The sequence below is a fragment of the Prionailurus viverrinus genome, chromosome B1 (assembly GCF_022837055.1).
Source record: "Prionailurus viverrinus isolate Anna chromosome B1, UM_Priviv_1.0, whole genome shotgun sequence".
NCBI lineage: Eukaryota > Metazoa > Chordata > Mammalia > Carnivora > Felidae > Prionailurus > Prionailurus viverrinus.
In genome coordinates this window covers 135313364-135328979 of record NC_062564.1, presented here as the reverse complement: position 1 = coordinate 135328979, position 15616 = coordinate 135313364, and the positions used below count along the sequence as shown (strand labels likewise).

The 15616-nt window shown below is 36.2% G+C and overlaps 1 protein-coding gene across 12 annotated transcripts in view; it reads right to left on the bottom strand.

Moving 5' to 3' along the window:
• Nucleotides 1–212: 212 nt before the first annotated feature.
• Nucleotides 213–15616, bottom strand: part of MAPK10 (mitogen-activated protein kinase 10) — a 557027-nt gene continuing 541623 nt past the window's right edge. For 6 of the 12 annotated variants that reach the window (XM_047857253.1, XM_047857262.1, XM_047857255.1 and 3 more), the window contains 2 exons: nt 15181–15258; nt 214–1181 (listed from right to left, as the gene is read on the bottom strand). In XM_047857253.1, the coding sequence (XP_047713209.1) occupies nt 1039–1181; nt 15181–15258 (221 nt within the window). In that variant the 3' untranslated portion in view covers nt 214–1038. Of the gene's footprint in view, nt 1187–15180; nt 15259–15616 lie in introns of all 12 variants that reach the window. The other 6 variants (XM_047857257.1, XM_047857254.1, XM_047857261.1 and 3 more) reach the window with 2 other exon arrangements.

Below are 15616 nucleotides of genomic sequence, written 5' to 3'. Positions count from 1 at the left end.
CTCTCTGTCCAGATGTGACACATGATTTGTAAATGACAATGAGGTCTACTCTGTAAACTGTGGATGTCGGTGTCTCCAGAATATTATCTGGGTAATAATCTCTTTGAGGTGTTCCTCCACACTGAAATGCTACACTCTAGTCTCTCCTACAGGCTCAGTGTCAGAGAAAAGACCCTTAACTTTTTACCCCACCTTCCTTCTAAAAGCCAAACCATTTAGTACCTGGAAACTGTTACCCCCTCCCACCCCCACACTGTACATAAGCATCACATATGTTCTTTCTACAAATTGGTATACAGGTGCCATTTAATCAGTTCAAATTTGGAAGCTACATCTTCAAGGGTCCGAGAGAGCTCACTCCCCCCATATTTTCCCCCTTTACATGTTTTCTTATAAGACATACAGCTTAATCAATTAACAAACTAAATAGCTTATATACTGGCAATATATTACAGATGGGTTTATGTCAGAGTAATAGATCACATGAAATGGACCATGTGGTACCCCAGTGCATGATGTCTTGGTAGAGCCCTGAGGACACTGACAGTAGCGTCTCTAAGTAAGTAGTGCTGTATGAATACAGACACATGCGGATCTGTATCTACATCCATCTGACTAGGCCAAAAGGAGCAGGTAGATGCAAGATAGAGACACACACATGCTGGATGGGGCCACTGCACACCTTGTCATGCCATTTGAAAGGGCAGTTACAGGTTGCTGGTTTTGCAGCCATTAAAATTACACTTTATGGAAAAGGCTTTTCTAATTGTATTTGAGTTGCTTTCTGTAGTAAGCATCATTGGAGGAAGACCAAAGCAAGAGCAACTAGAAGTTAAATATACATTTAGCTTAGCTGCAATACAGAACTCTGGAGAAGAAGCAGGCTGAAAGATTTGTTTCAATTTTAGGCTTGGATTCTCTCCCTTGCCATTTTCTTATAGTTGCGTGTCTGTGTTTGTGTGTGCGCGTGTCTGCGTGTGTGTGTGTTCCATCGCATCATCTCCTGAAGAATGCTGGGTTTCGCAGGCAGGCGGCTAGTCACCTGCAACAACCCAGGGGTCCTGCTGAGGCTTCCAGGCTGCTGTCAGTGTCAGATGCCAGGGTCTGGTCGGTGGACATGGAGGAGATGTCATTGACAGACGAAGATGGAGGGAGACTCTCACTGCTGTTCACTGCTGCACCTGTGCTAAGAAAATGAAGACCAACATGACTAAATCTGGAACTAGACTCATTGTCACTCAGGATGCAGGCAGGGGCAAATACAAGAGGTGATGTTTAGTCCATCGTTCATTTGACAAGCCTTCATAGCACAACTAATCCAGGGCTCTGTATTTGATGGTGAAAATCAAAATGTAACAACGTAAGTCCCTGGTCACAAGTTATTCACTCAACCTTGGAACCCACCTGTGATGCTCTTAGCAGAAAACAAAAACAAAAATACCCCACTGAACACCCCAGTCACCCTTCCCACGTCCAATATTGTAATATAACTGGCCTGCGTGAAGCCAGTGAATTTGCATTTTTTAAAGCTCTCATGATGCTGTGCTGTCAAAGGTTAAAGACCACTGTCCTATGGCAAAGGCAGATGAGGAAAACCTTTTAATATAATGATCTCAACCTGGATGTTTTTAATGTAGGGCTTTTAAAAAAAAACACATGTAAGGGTCCAATCCCAAAAATATGGGCTGAGGTAAAACCCAAAACTCAGAATTACTTGGAAGACTACAGCTCTTGAAAAATAAAGGAATATTAAGTAAATTTGTCATAGTCATTAAAGTGATCTCAAATTTAAACTCCATACAGAAAAGCTAAGTGGGACTTTCAGTGAAAGTTACCATAGACATCATCATCATCATCATCATCAAAACACCACCATATACATACTACTACTAATAATAATAACAGAAGAAGAAGCAGCAGCAGCAAAAGCATGCTTTTTGATTTTGTGTTTATGTTCCAGCAGGTTTGCTTACCTGGCAAACTACAAAACAAGACCTCTGAATTAAGTTAGTTTGAAAAAAGTATTTTATTTATCTGCTCTGTGGTGATATAAAAATTTTGAAACTCTGAGAAGAAGCGTGCTCATGATAATCACTCAGTAAATACTTGCTGAGTTATATCTTTGAGAACTACAAAGGAAAAATGAGCAAGAGGCACTGCAAAATATAATGAAACCATTGGAAACAGTTTACTTTTTTTTCTTTATATATATTTTTTGTGTGTGTGAGAGAAAGAGAGCACATGAGCAGGGGAGAGGGGGACAAATGGAGAAAGAAAAAAAGGGAAAGAGAGAGAGAGAGAGAGAGAGACAATACCAAGCAGGATCCATGCTAAGCAATAGACGCAGGGCTTGATCCCTCAACCCTGGGATCATGATCTGAGCCTAAATCAAAAGTCAGACGCTCAACTGACTGAGCCACCCAGGAGCCCCATGTATTCTTTATACTTAAGCAATATAGGTGGTAAAAACGCATCCTTTGTGAAATTGTTTGTTATTAAAAATATCTATAGTTTAAATCATCTAATAAAATTAAAGAGGAAGAATTCTCATTAAAAATGTTATCAGAGCAAATTTACATTTGAGCAAGGTACATTTGGTGAAAAATAACAAATCCAAAATAAGTTATAATAGTGTTATCACAAAGATCTAATAGATCAGAAAAAAAATCAATGAAGAACATATATGACTCAACACCAAAAAAAAAAAAAAAAAAAAAAAAAAAAAAAAAACCAAACCATCTGATTAAAAAATGGGCAGAGAACCTGAATAGACATTTTTCCAAAGAAAACATACAGATGACCAACAAACACATGAAAAGATGCTCAACATCAGTAATCATTAGGGAAATACAGATCAAAACTGCAAAGACATATCACCTCACACTTGTGAGAACGACTAGGATAAAAAAGACAAGAAACAACAAGTGTTGATGAGAATGCAGAGAAGAACTAACCCTCATGCACTATTGATGGGAATATGAACTGGTACAGTGGCTTTAGAAAAAATTATGGATATTCCTCAAAAAAATAAAAAAATAGAAATAACATATAATCCAGTAATGCCACTACTGGATGTTTACCCAAAGAAAACAACACTAATTTGAAAAGACACATGCGCCTCTATGTTTATTGCAGTATTTACAATACCCAAGATATGGAAGCAACCTAAGTGTCCATCAATAAACAAATGGATAAGAAAGATGTGGTATATATGTATGTATATATATATATATATGTGTGTGTGTGTGTGTGTGTGTGTGTGTGTATACATACAATGGAATTACACAGCCATTAAAAAGGATGAGATTGTGCCATTTGTGACAATATGGATGGACTTAGAGGGTATTATGTTAAGTGAAATAAGTCAAATTGAGAAAGACAAATACCATATGATTTCACATTATGTGGGATGTAAAAAGCAAAACACGTGCACAAAGAAACAAAAAGCCAAATAAGACCTATTAACACAGAGAACAAACCGAAGGTTGCCAGAAGGGAGAGCAGTAGAAGGATGAACAAATGGGTGAAGGGGAGTAGGAGATACAGCCTTCTAGTTATGGAATGAGTAAGTCACGGGAATAAAAGGCACAGCATTGGGAACAGACTCAATAGTATTGTAACAGCATTGTAAGGTGACAGATGGGTAACAACACTGTGGCGAGAAGAGCATGAAGTATAGAGAAGCTGAATCACTATATTGTACACCTGAAACTACTATAACATTGTGTGTCAACTATACTCAAAATTAAAAAATAAATTTTTTAAGTCTGTGAAGTGGTGAGGCTAACACAATGTCTTTGCTCTTGGGGTAAACATTTCTTCTCTATGAAAAAAATGTGATTAAGATGTGACATTTTCTGGGATGCCTGGGTGACCCAATCGGTTAAGTGTCTGACTTCGGCTCAGGTCCCGATCTCACGGTTTGTGAGTTTGAGCCCCACTTCGGGCTCTGTGCTGACAGCTCAGAGCTTGGAGCCTGCTTTGGATTCTCTGTCTCCCTCTCTTTCTGCCTCTCCCCCACTCATGCTCTCTCTCTCAAAAATAAATAAACATTAAAAAAAATTTTTTTTAAAGATGTGACATTATGTGGAGAGAACACATACACATAAACTAGGAAAGATTATATGTATCTTATAAGTATTTAAAATTTTTATTTGTTGATTATAAACATATTTATACAAATTATGGGGGGTGTGAAACAATATAGAAAACAAAGAACATAAAATAGGCACTGATCCTCAAATAAATAATAACTGTTAAACTTTGGGTATATTTCCTTCTAGTGTTTTTGCTATGAAGTTTCTCTAATTGTGGTTATTTAATATATATTCTTTTGTATCCAGATATGTTTATATACAAAAAAGCTTATGCATTTTCCATGTTCTTTAAACTCTTAAAAGTATGAATACCTCTTAATCTTGAATGTCTCGAGACTTTTAAGGCTCTTGTTAATATCTACCTATAAATAATTAACTCTCATTATCAGAACAATGTGTAATGTAAAGTTCCCTGGCTTCAGTTTATTCCAATTTTACTTAATTGCATCCTTTAGAGATATGATACAGAGATACTCCATTTCTTCTCCTGACATATACTAGTAAATTTCATACACTAGCAGACAACTTTTGACTTCCTTACATAACTCAAATGCCTAGCTCTATCCTCCCCACTCCAGTCTGGATTAAATTATGCCAACACCAACACCCTCATGTGTTTTCATAAATGTTGGCCAATGATAATTTAACATCACTATGACTGACTTCTCAGAATCTTCAATTCTCCACATCCATATTAAAGGGTAGAGATTAAAACTGGACACACACCTCTAATAAAGTCTCAATCAACTGTGGGCTGACAGAGTGAATGGCTTTGTTCATAGTGTCCATTCATCTCCTGCGTGACATATCTCCTATACTACACACATAACTTTCAAATCATGATACTATCATTTAGATTTACTTTTAACTTAAAATATGAATATTGCTCATATACCTTTTTGTAACAACTTTTTTGAGATGTAATTCACAAATTTAATTTGTACCATTCAATCATTTTTAGGATATTCACAAAATTGTGCAACTGTCACCACAATCAATTCTGTGATGTTTTCATCACCCCGACAGGAAACCCTGCACTCTGTTTTTTACTTACCCACCAGCCATAAGCAATGACTAACCCACTTTCTGTCTAGAAAACTGCCTATTCTGGACACATCTTATAAATGGAATCATACAATATGTGAACTTTGGTGACTGGCTCCTTTCACATAACATAGTGTTTTCAAGGTTCTTAATGCTGTAGCATATACAAAAACTTCATTCCTTTTTAATACTGAAATATATTCCATTGTATGGATATGTCACTTCTGTTTACCTATTGATTATTTGAAGGGCATTTGATAGACATTTAGGTTGTTTCAATTTTGGGCTATTATGAATAATGTATGAACATTCACGTGTAAGTTTTTATTTCTAAACCTGAAGAGTGGAGTTGATGGGTCATAGAATAACTCCATGTTTAACATTTAAGGAACTGAAAAACTTTTTCAAATTGGCTATACCAGTTTACATTCCTACCAGAGGTGTATGAGGGTCCCAATTTCTCCTTCTCCTCTCCAGTACTCCTCATTATCTTTTTTATTACAGCCATCTGGTGTATGTTAAATGGTATTTCATTGCATTGTGGTTTGATTTGTATTTGCTTAATGGCTAATGATGTTGGGTATCTTTACATGTGCTTGTTGGCCATTTCTATATCTTCTTTGGAGAAGTGTCTATTCAGATCCTATGGCCATTTTTTAACTGTTATTTTCTTTTTTTTTAATGAGTTATAAGAGTTCTTTATGTATTCAGGGTACAAAGTCTCTTACTATATAAGATTTGCAAATGTTTTCCTCCTTTTCTATGGATTATCTTTTAATTTTCTTGATGGTATCTTTTGAAGCACACGTGTTTTTAATTTTGATGAAGTTGAATTTACCTATTTTTCCTTTTGCAACTGTGCTTTTAGGGTCATACCTAAGAAACCATTTCCTAACCCAATATCATGAAGATTTACTCCTATGTTTTCTTATAAGAGCTTTATAATTTTCATTTTTTACACTTAAGTTTGTGATCTATTTTGAATTTATTCTTATATTCTATCTGAGGTAAGAGTCCACCTTCAATCTCTTGCATATGGATATCTAGTAGTCCTATCACCATTTATTGAAAAGGTAGTTCTTTGTCCATGGAGTTGTCTTAAAATCCTTGCTACAAATCAATTGACCATAAATGTAAGGGTTTATTTCTGGATTCTCAATTTTATTTAATTGATCTATATGTATATCCTCAAGCAAATACCCCATTGTCATGACCACTGCAGTGTGTGATAAATTCTGAAATCAAGAAGTGTGAATCCTCCAACTTTGTTTCTTTTTTTTTTCAAGATTGTTTTGGCTATTCTGTATCCCCTGTAGTTCCATGTGAATTTTAAGAACAGCCTATTTCAGCAAAGAAAAAGGTAGCTGTGACTGTGATGAGTATATTTAATCTGTAGATCAATTTGGAGAGTATTGTCATCTTAACAATATTAAATCTTCTAATCAGTGAATGAATGGAATGTCTTTCCATTATTTAGGTATTTAATTTCTTTCAACAATGTTCTGCAGTTTTCAGAGTAAAAAATTTGCACTTCTTTTGTTAAATTTGTATTTTATTCTTTTTGATGTTATTGTAAATGGGATTGTTTTCTGTTCATTGTTAGTATATAGAAACACAAATGATTGAGTGAAGAAGAAGTCTTGATGCCAATGGATTGGAGAACAAATGGTTCAAATGATGACATATACATCTCTTGAGTGTTATAATTAACCGAAATACCCAAGTTAATGAGGGAGATTTTTGTTATTGTGCTTTATTTAAATTATGACAAAATAACTAGTTTGAAAATTTTTAAGTAAAGTTTTGGCATAATACAAATCAAAAAGTATTTAAAAGTATCTCTACATAATAGTCCTGGTCTTCTCTTGAGATAGGGTTTTTCTCCTCTCCTGGCTGGAGCTGGTTATATGGACCTGTTTTGATTGTCACAGTTAAAGTTGAGTACTTTACTCAAGGGTGAGATAGGACTTACCTGAGATGAGGATCCCTTTTTTTTTAATGTTTATTTTTGAGAGAGAGACAGAGTGTGAGTGGGGGAGGGGCAGAGAGCGAGAGGGAGACACAGAATCCCAAGCAGGCTCCAGGCTCTGAGCTGTCAGCACAGAGCCCGATGCGGGGTTCGAACTCACGAACCGCGAGATCATGACCTGAGCCAAAGTTGGACGCTTACCGACTGAGCCACCCAGGCGCCCCGAGGTTCCCTTTTAAGAACACAATTCGATGTTTACAAATAAACAGAAACCAACAACAATGTGGCAGCTAGAGAGATTACAAAGAACGTTGAGGAAATTCCCACAGAAACACACAAACTGAAGGTAGAACTGAAAGGAGTGTTTAATAAACTTTTTATATAAAAGGAATCACACTGCAGATTACGCTTCTAAAATACACAGCACTCCTACTATATCTGTTTTAATAATCAGAATATTGTCAACACACTTGTGGAACATTCTAGGTCTTATGCCATGTGAGCCATCTCACTATCATATATAGCTTTGCTACATGATTACCTCATGTTTGTTTCCCTTGCTTCTTTTTACTTCTTTCATCATACTTCTTCATTTCTCCTATCTTCCTCAATCTCTAGTGTTCAGTACAGAAACGTACTCAGTTTAACAAAGCACCGAGTATCTTTTGTGTGTACTCTTCTAGATAGGTTTTGTGAGAGAAAGCAAATTTCGCCTATGAAACTGGTGAAACTGCTCAACTATTTTTGACTAAGGGAAATAATTTTGTTGTAGTTGTCTTTCTTCTTACTTTGTTCATCAGCTGGCTATCTTCTATATATTGGAATGGCTTGCCCTTTATTTTATCAATGTTGAATGCAAATTATATAGTTAGCATTCGATTACTCAAAGTTCAAACTCTTTATCAACTGTATTTCTATGGTTTCCTAGACTACTGTTCCTGATTTTTTTATAGCACAAATTCATTAAGAGAGGTCCTCTCTTCTAACGTTTCTTCTACAAAATTCCCATTACATCTGTTTATTGTATGAGACTGGGTCTTTTCTGTATAGCGTTATGATGAAACAATCGTGTGTACTGTCTAGCAGTGTGCTACAGCTGGCCTTTCGTGGCTTCTGAGAGCCAAGTATTAGCATTAGCATCTCTTTCCAACTCTGCCTTCATTGATGTCACATAGGTAGCTTGAAATTGGTCACAGTGAGATAAGTACACCACAGAAATTGGTAAATGCTATTAATCCGTCCTTTTAAAAGAACAGATAGGGGGCGCCTGACTGGTTCAGTTAAGCTTCCGACTTTGGCTCAGTTCATGATCTCACAGTTCGTGAGTTCGAGCCCTGCATCAGGCTCTGTGCTGACAGCTGGGAGGCTGGAGCCTGTTTCGTATTCTGTGTCTCCCTATCTCTTTCTGCCCCTCCCCCACTCACTCTCTCTCTCTCTCTCTCTCTCTCTCTGCGTCTCTCAAAAATAAATAAACGTTAAAATTTTTTAAAAATAAAAATTAATTTTAATAAATATGGTTGTTAAATATCAACCAGTCCCCCACTATTACATGAAAAATCTTTGCTTCTATATGACTTCTATTGCACTATAATAAATACACTCTTGACTGCAGCTACTCTGGCTTTACTGAATGATCCTTTCAGGTCTCTTTTTGTGTAGGTAATAAACAAATTTTGTAACCATAAAACCAAACGCAAATGGAAGAGTCAAGAAATGGACCTTGGCTTCAAATTATTAATTTACTGCCAGTTTGTGAAAATCTCTTACATGGAACTGAACTGACTTGAATTTGATTATAACATTCACCTGCCCAGGATGTCCTAGCAATGTGAAACATCCCTACCTTCTATATTTTTTTTCAGAGAAATCCAATTTTTTAAAAAAGTTTGCTATGAATAAAGCATTGCAAATTTTTGTCAATAAAAATGCTATTAAAAGTAACAAAATAGTAGTAGGGCTGCAAATGAGGAAGAGCAACTACTTTCAATGCTACCTGACCAAAAAATAAGTTTTACGGAAAGAAGTTATGCTAATGGAAATTTCTCAAACTATAAGTTATGTAGTCACAAGATACTTATTATTTCAGGGAAAATGTTCTGCTTTTTAAATTTTTTAATGTTTATTTATTTACTTTTAATGTTTTTAAATATTTATTTTTGAGACAGAAAGAGTGCAAACAGGAGAGGGGCAGAGAGAGAGAGGGAGACGGAATCCAAAGCAGGCTCCAGGCTCTGAGCTATCAGCACAGAGCCTGACATAGAGCTCAAACCCACAAACCATGAGATCATGACCTGTGCCGAAGTCCAATGCTTAACCAACTGAGCCACCCAGGCATCACTGCTCTGCTTTTTTTAAAGAAATTATTTTCCATGCACAAAGAAGTAGACACAGAGAATTAGAAGTACTGGAATAAAAAAATCACTGAGATACAGCTTTCTCTTTAAGTATGATCTTGAGCCTCATCTTATTAAGGGCTGAGGTTTCTAAATTTTTTTAAGTTTATTTATTTATTTTGAGAGAGATGGTAAGTGGGGGAAGGGCAGAGAGAGAGAGAGAGAGAGAGAGAGAGACTCTCAAGCAGGCTCCACACTGCTAGCATAAAGCCCAATGTGGGGCTCGAACTCACAAAACTGTGAGATCATGACCTGAGTCGAAACAAAGACTCAGATGCTTAACTGACTGAACCACCCAGGAACCATGAGGTTTAAATAAAAAATAATAACTATTGGACTAGATCAGTGACTATAATTTGGAATGACACATTGCCATAGTATGTGGTGAGTGGGTGGGGGTAAGTGAGGGGGAGTTGTATATTTAAATCACCTGAGGAGTTTTATCTGCCATTTAGAGATTCTGAAAAATCTCTACCCATCCTAATGCTAAATGTCTTTATTTTGGTGAGTCACTGTTACTTATAGGAGGCTTACTTCTTGGGTGGAATGGGAATGGTAAACAAAGAACTTTTGGAATGGACAGCCTCCTATATTTGTTCCAACTCTAACATTTTATAAAAAATGCTCTAGAAGAAAATTAATTTCTATTCATGAACTGCTATTCCCTTAGCAGTCTTTATAAATCAATTCAGAAAGTAAGCAGCCATGCTATTCTTGAAAATAAATCACTGTGCAAGTGAAATCAGATAGCAGAAGGGAGTACAATTATTTATTTAGAAATGTATCTGAAGTTTAGATTTATTTCTTATTGATACACAACAATTCCATCGATAAATTTCAAACCTGTATATTATTCTGCAAACGCACATTTAACTTCCTATTTACATTTTTAAAGTATCACTAAAACATGCATTTGGGCAGGAGAACAATTTTCACTCAGGTTTTCTTAGTTTCACTAAGAAACTGCATTAACTTATTCTCTTGCTTCCAGGTTCCTGGTGTGGCCATGACTTAATATTATGGGAGTTGTTGTACTGTTACTTCATCCTGGCTATTTGCAAAATAAATATGATATGCAAACATTAATGAAAAATGGTGAATACAATGAAGAAAGCAAAAAAGCTGACTTTTCAAGTTTTCTTAGTAATTGCTTTTTCTTTCAGCAGTCTACTGCATAAATGCGTATCACGTGCACACAACACACACATACAGTGGTTTGCCCATAAAAATTTAACAATTGGCTCTCCATGGGGGGAAAAATGCCCAGGATTTGTAGAGTGAGCCAATCTCCACATCTTAAATCCTGCATGGTAGATTCCAAGCGACTAACACAAGGTCAATAAACTCACAATTGGGAGAGATGTACACAAGTAGCTCTCATGAGCTAGTAGTCAGCCGCAGCACTAGGCTGTCCTATGCTTCAACACGATGCATACAAACATATCCTATGTAATTATGTCATGTAATATATAGTATACATACGACTTCTCAAAATTAAGCCATGAATATTGTCCTTTAGAATCATGTATTAGAAGATTGAATCCACGTCATTTTAACTATAAACTGGTTAAGCCAGTCAACTATCAAATAAGGCATGTGTACAAGGTAGATAATTCATGATTGTTATAGGTAGTTAGAATGATTTAAAAAAAAATGGCTCGCCTTCTCACATGTAGGCAGAGCCTACGTGGCATATTTTAAGTGGCATGTTAATCATTAACACACTAAACAGGCCCACAAAAAATTTAGAAATATACATTTCCCAGAATGAATAAATAACCAAATAACCACCTGAAAGAAAACCTTTATCTGAAGCATGGGCAAACTCCAAACCAATATCACCAATTCATATACTTGATACTTGGTCCATGTATCTTTATGGCAATTAATAGGTTGAACAAATATTTCCTGGCATAAGTCATACTAACTTGCATACTGTATCAAAGCTATGATCCTGTCTTGAATTCCACCTTTGGCATAGTACCAAGAAACATGATAAGGGAGAACCTCAGCAACAATTTTCAAATTAATGAATGTTTATCAAGCTACTATTGTATGCAAGGCACAACACTTAGGCACTGCACGGTACACAAGGATGGATACATACAGTCTTTCATCTCAAATGAATTTACAACCAATAAGTTATAAAACAATATTTAAAATACAGGGACTGGGGCGCCTAGGTGGTTCAGCTGGTTAAGCATCTAACTCTTGATTTCAGATCAGGTCATGATCTCGTGGTTCATGAGATCAGACTCTGCTGGCAGCGTGGAGCCTACTTGGGATTCTCTCTTCTTCTCTCTCTGCCCCTGCCCCATGCACACATTTTTTCTCTCAAAATCGATCAATCAATAAAAGCTTAAAAAATAAAATAAATTATAGGGACTACTAGGACCCATAAGAAGGAAAGATCTTACTCTTTGATAAGATATGAAGTCTTTTAGGACACATATAAACACTATTTCGGGAGAAGGTAGTATTTGATAAGACAATACTTTAGAATGGGCAGCATTCCAAAAGGCAAGGATCCAGTCAAGTAAAATAGTGAACATAGGAGTCTACAATAGGTATAGTGTGAAAGGTGGAAAAACCTGGCGTATATTATAGAGGGCCATCAATATCAGGAAAAGGTTACTAGACTCAAATTGTAGATGACGCAAAGCCATTGGAGAGCACTCATCCATGGAACCCCCAAACCTATAGTCTTGAAAGATCAATTTAGGTAGAGACTAAAGTCAGGAAGATTACTTCAGGACAACTTTAATCATCGTGGTATTAATGGAAAGGGTTGGTAGTAATTAGATGTAAGACATCCAGCAAGCAGAATTTTTAAGATGTAGAAAGTGACGGTCAGTGATAATGCAAGTGTGGAATAAAAGGTCAGGGATTTCAGAGTGGGAGGCTGAGAAAATAGATCTGCCATAATAGAAATGGGGAAATTCAGAGAAGAATTTACTACTGGAGTGGGTGAATCTAAATAGAGTGATGTGTTTGATTTTAAAACAAATTGAATCTAGGGGAGCCTGGGTGGCTCAATCCGTTAAGCATCTGACTTCAGCTCAGGTCATGATCTCAGGGTTCATGAGCTCAAGCCTTACACTGGGCTCTGTGCTGACAGCTTGGAGCCTGGAGCCTGCTTCAGATTCTGTGAATCCCTTTTTCTCTGCCCCTCCCCCACTTGCACTCTGTCTCTCTCTCTCTGAAAAATAAACACACATTTAAAAAAATTAAACAAATCGAATCTGAACTGGCAGCAATTTCATACACCTTGGCCCTATGTTCTAATTCTTTAAGACTAGGTTATATTTATCATTAAATAATTTTAGTGGAATGCATTTATTTTCCAGCCCCTCCAGAAATAACAAACTGCTGTGTAAACTAGCCTTTGGTTTTATTCACCTTAAATGTATTTCTTTCAAACTTAAGAGAGTTTACTTGATCAAGACTTTGGTCTGCCTATTCATAGCATGCAGTTATATATGTAACTTTAGGTACTATTCAGGAATATTATCCAACACTTGGGATTAGGGCAAAAAAAATGACTATGCAACCTTTTAATATCACACTTGAGTATTTTCTGACAAGCCCACCTAAGGATAATCTGATTTTTTATGGAACATAACTTTATTTGACTTAATGTTCTCAATTGGTTATGATCCTTTATACACTGTAAACTTGTATAAAACTAATCAAATAAAATTATCAGGGTTTTTTTCTGCCTTGTAGAAAAGATAAGCACAAAGATAAGCTTGGTTGCCCTAGGACATTTATAAGTTTTGGGTTAATTTAGTGATCTTATTTCAATATTCTTTTTTTTCCCACAGACTACATAAATCTTAATTTCTCATACTTTCATTGAACTATCTTTGCCATTCTGCCATTTCCCTCATTAATGAGTTAAAAGAATCTTCTACATGTACTCACTTTCTTTTTGCATATGAATGATGGTTTTAATGATTAAAGAATCTTGCCTTGATTTTATACAAACTCCATTTCTTTACCAAATGTTTAAACCCTTCTTCATATGGCAGACCACTCATCCCATCCCTTTAATGATTAATTAATCTCATGTGTATCATCCTCAGTCCTTTTTTTGCCTTCCCTGAACTATACAGTTTGCATAAAATGGGTCATGGGAATAAGATTTTTGTGGAAGTGTTGTGAAAGTATTGAAAAGAGAATTGTGGATTTTATGTCATCACAGATTAACTGTTGCAGAGATCTGGTTGGGGCTGAGGGGAATATAGAGCATGAATATAGAGCATGGACAGACAACCCAATGATTTTTTTCACCCTCTTTGAGGAAAGGAAAGACTTGGGGATAAAACTGGACATTACTCAAATGAGAAAACATGTCCTAACTAAATTGTATCTGTTTGGATATCATAGTGATTTGGGTGCAAACCAATTATTCAAAGATTAGTATGAGTATGAAGAATTTATTATTTCTCCTACATCTTTTTTCCTGAAACAATTTAAGGTCCATAGGGGAAAAAAATGTTTATCAAAGGTAGGGCATCAAATCCATTTTTCTCTAAACTAATCATTTGGAAACTACATTCTTGCCAGAATGAGTTGAGTTTAGTTTAAAGTTAGAGATAAGCCATCACATTTTCTAAAACTCCTTTTTTTTAGAGCAAGAGAGAGAAAGAGAAGGAGAGTGCACCAGTGTGCACGCGAGAGCAAGGGAGGGGTAGAGAGAATGGCAGACAGAGAATCCCAAGCAGGCTCCTCTCTGTCATGCAGAGCCCTACACAGGGCTCAATCTCACAAACCTGAGATCATGACCTGAGCCAAAATCAAGAGTCAGATGCTTAACGCACTGAGCCACCCAGGCACCCCTCTAAAACTCTTTATACACACACACACACACACACACACACATATATATGTGTGTGTGTGTATATATATAGATATACACACACATATATATGTGTGTGTGTGTGTATATATATAGATATACACACACATATATATGTGTGTGTGTGTATATGTATATAAAGAGTTTTAGAGGGGTGCCTAGGTGGCTCAGTGCATTATATACACACACACACACACACACACACACACACACATACTTTCCTTATATTCAGAACATAGGTCTTAGGAAGAATATAGTAGCACTGAGTGTAAGTAAATTATCTCAAGTAATCCTAAAGCACATTACTAGGATCAGCAAAATATGCACAGTATATGTACAAATGTGTATTTGTTCCTGTCGATGGCAAACTGAAAGATTTTCCATGCTGACTTTAATCAGAATGCATCTTGGCAGATGTTTCAACTACTGTCATGCCAAACTTGGGAAGAATTCAAACACAAGTGACTGAGGAAAGAGGTTTTGACTGGAGGGATTCCTGACCTCTACATTGACATGGTGGTCAGGGGGCATGATGGCTCTGTGTTTTGATGAGAAGCAGTTACCCTTTAACCAGCCCTTGTCAACATTTCTTCAAGATTCACTATTATCTTTTGTCCTAGTCATAATCAATAATCATGATCAAAATGAATGCCACACTGAATATCAAAAAGAATAGAACGAAAATCACTGGAAAGAAATAATCATGTGATATTAGTGTATATGCTCTATTAGCAATGTTATTGGCTGCAATCCCTCTTCAAGGTCAAGAAAAATACACAAGTACTGGTTTATTAGTTATTCACTGAGAGTGAGTACCTGAAGGAGAAGGTTGTCCTTTTACAACACCATTTTTAGTCTTTTCTTCCGAATTCATTACCTCCTTGTAGATAAGTTCTGTAAGAAACAGTTGTCAGGGTCATAAAAAATGATCTTTAATATGCAGAGAAAACTTATTAATGAAAAATAATAATATTCTGATGGGGTTGAGTAAATTAAAAATCAATCGGGATTCCTTTACTCCTCTATTTCTACTTTGTCTTGCAAAAAAGCACAAAGCCTGGAAAAAGTAAGTGCTCAGTAAAGTATTTGACCAAATAAATGTATAAAGAATATACATTCTACTTGGTTCTGAATTTTTGGGGGGATTTCTGATGCCATCTAACTTTATCTCCTAAGAACTTTAAAGGCCCAGTTTTGAGCATACAGTTTTCTTCTACATTCACTTCCTAAGAGATGCACATACTCTCCTGAC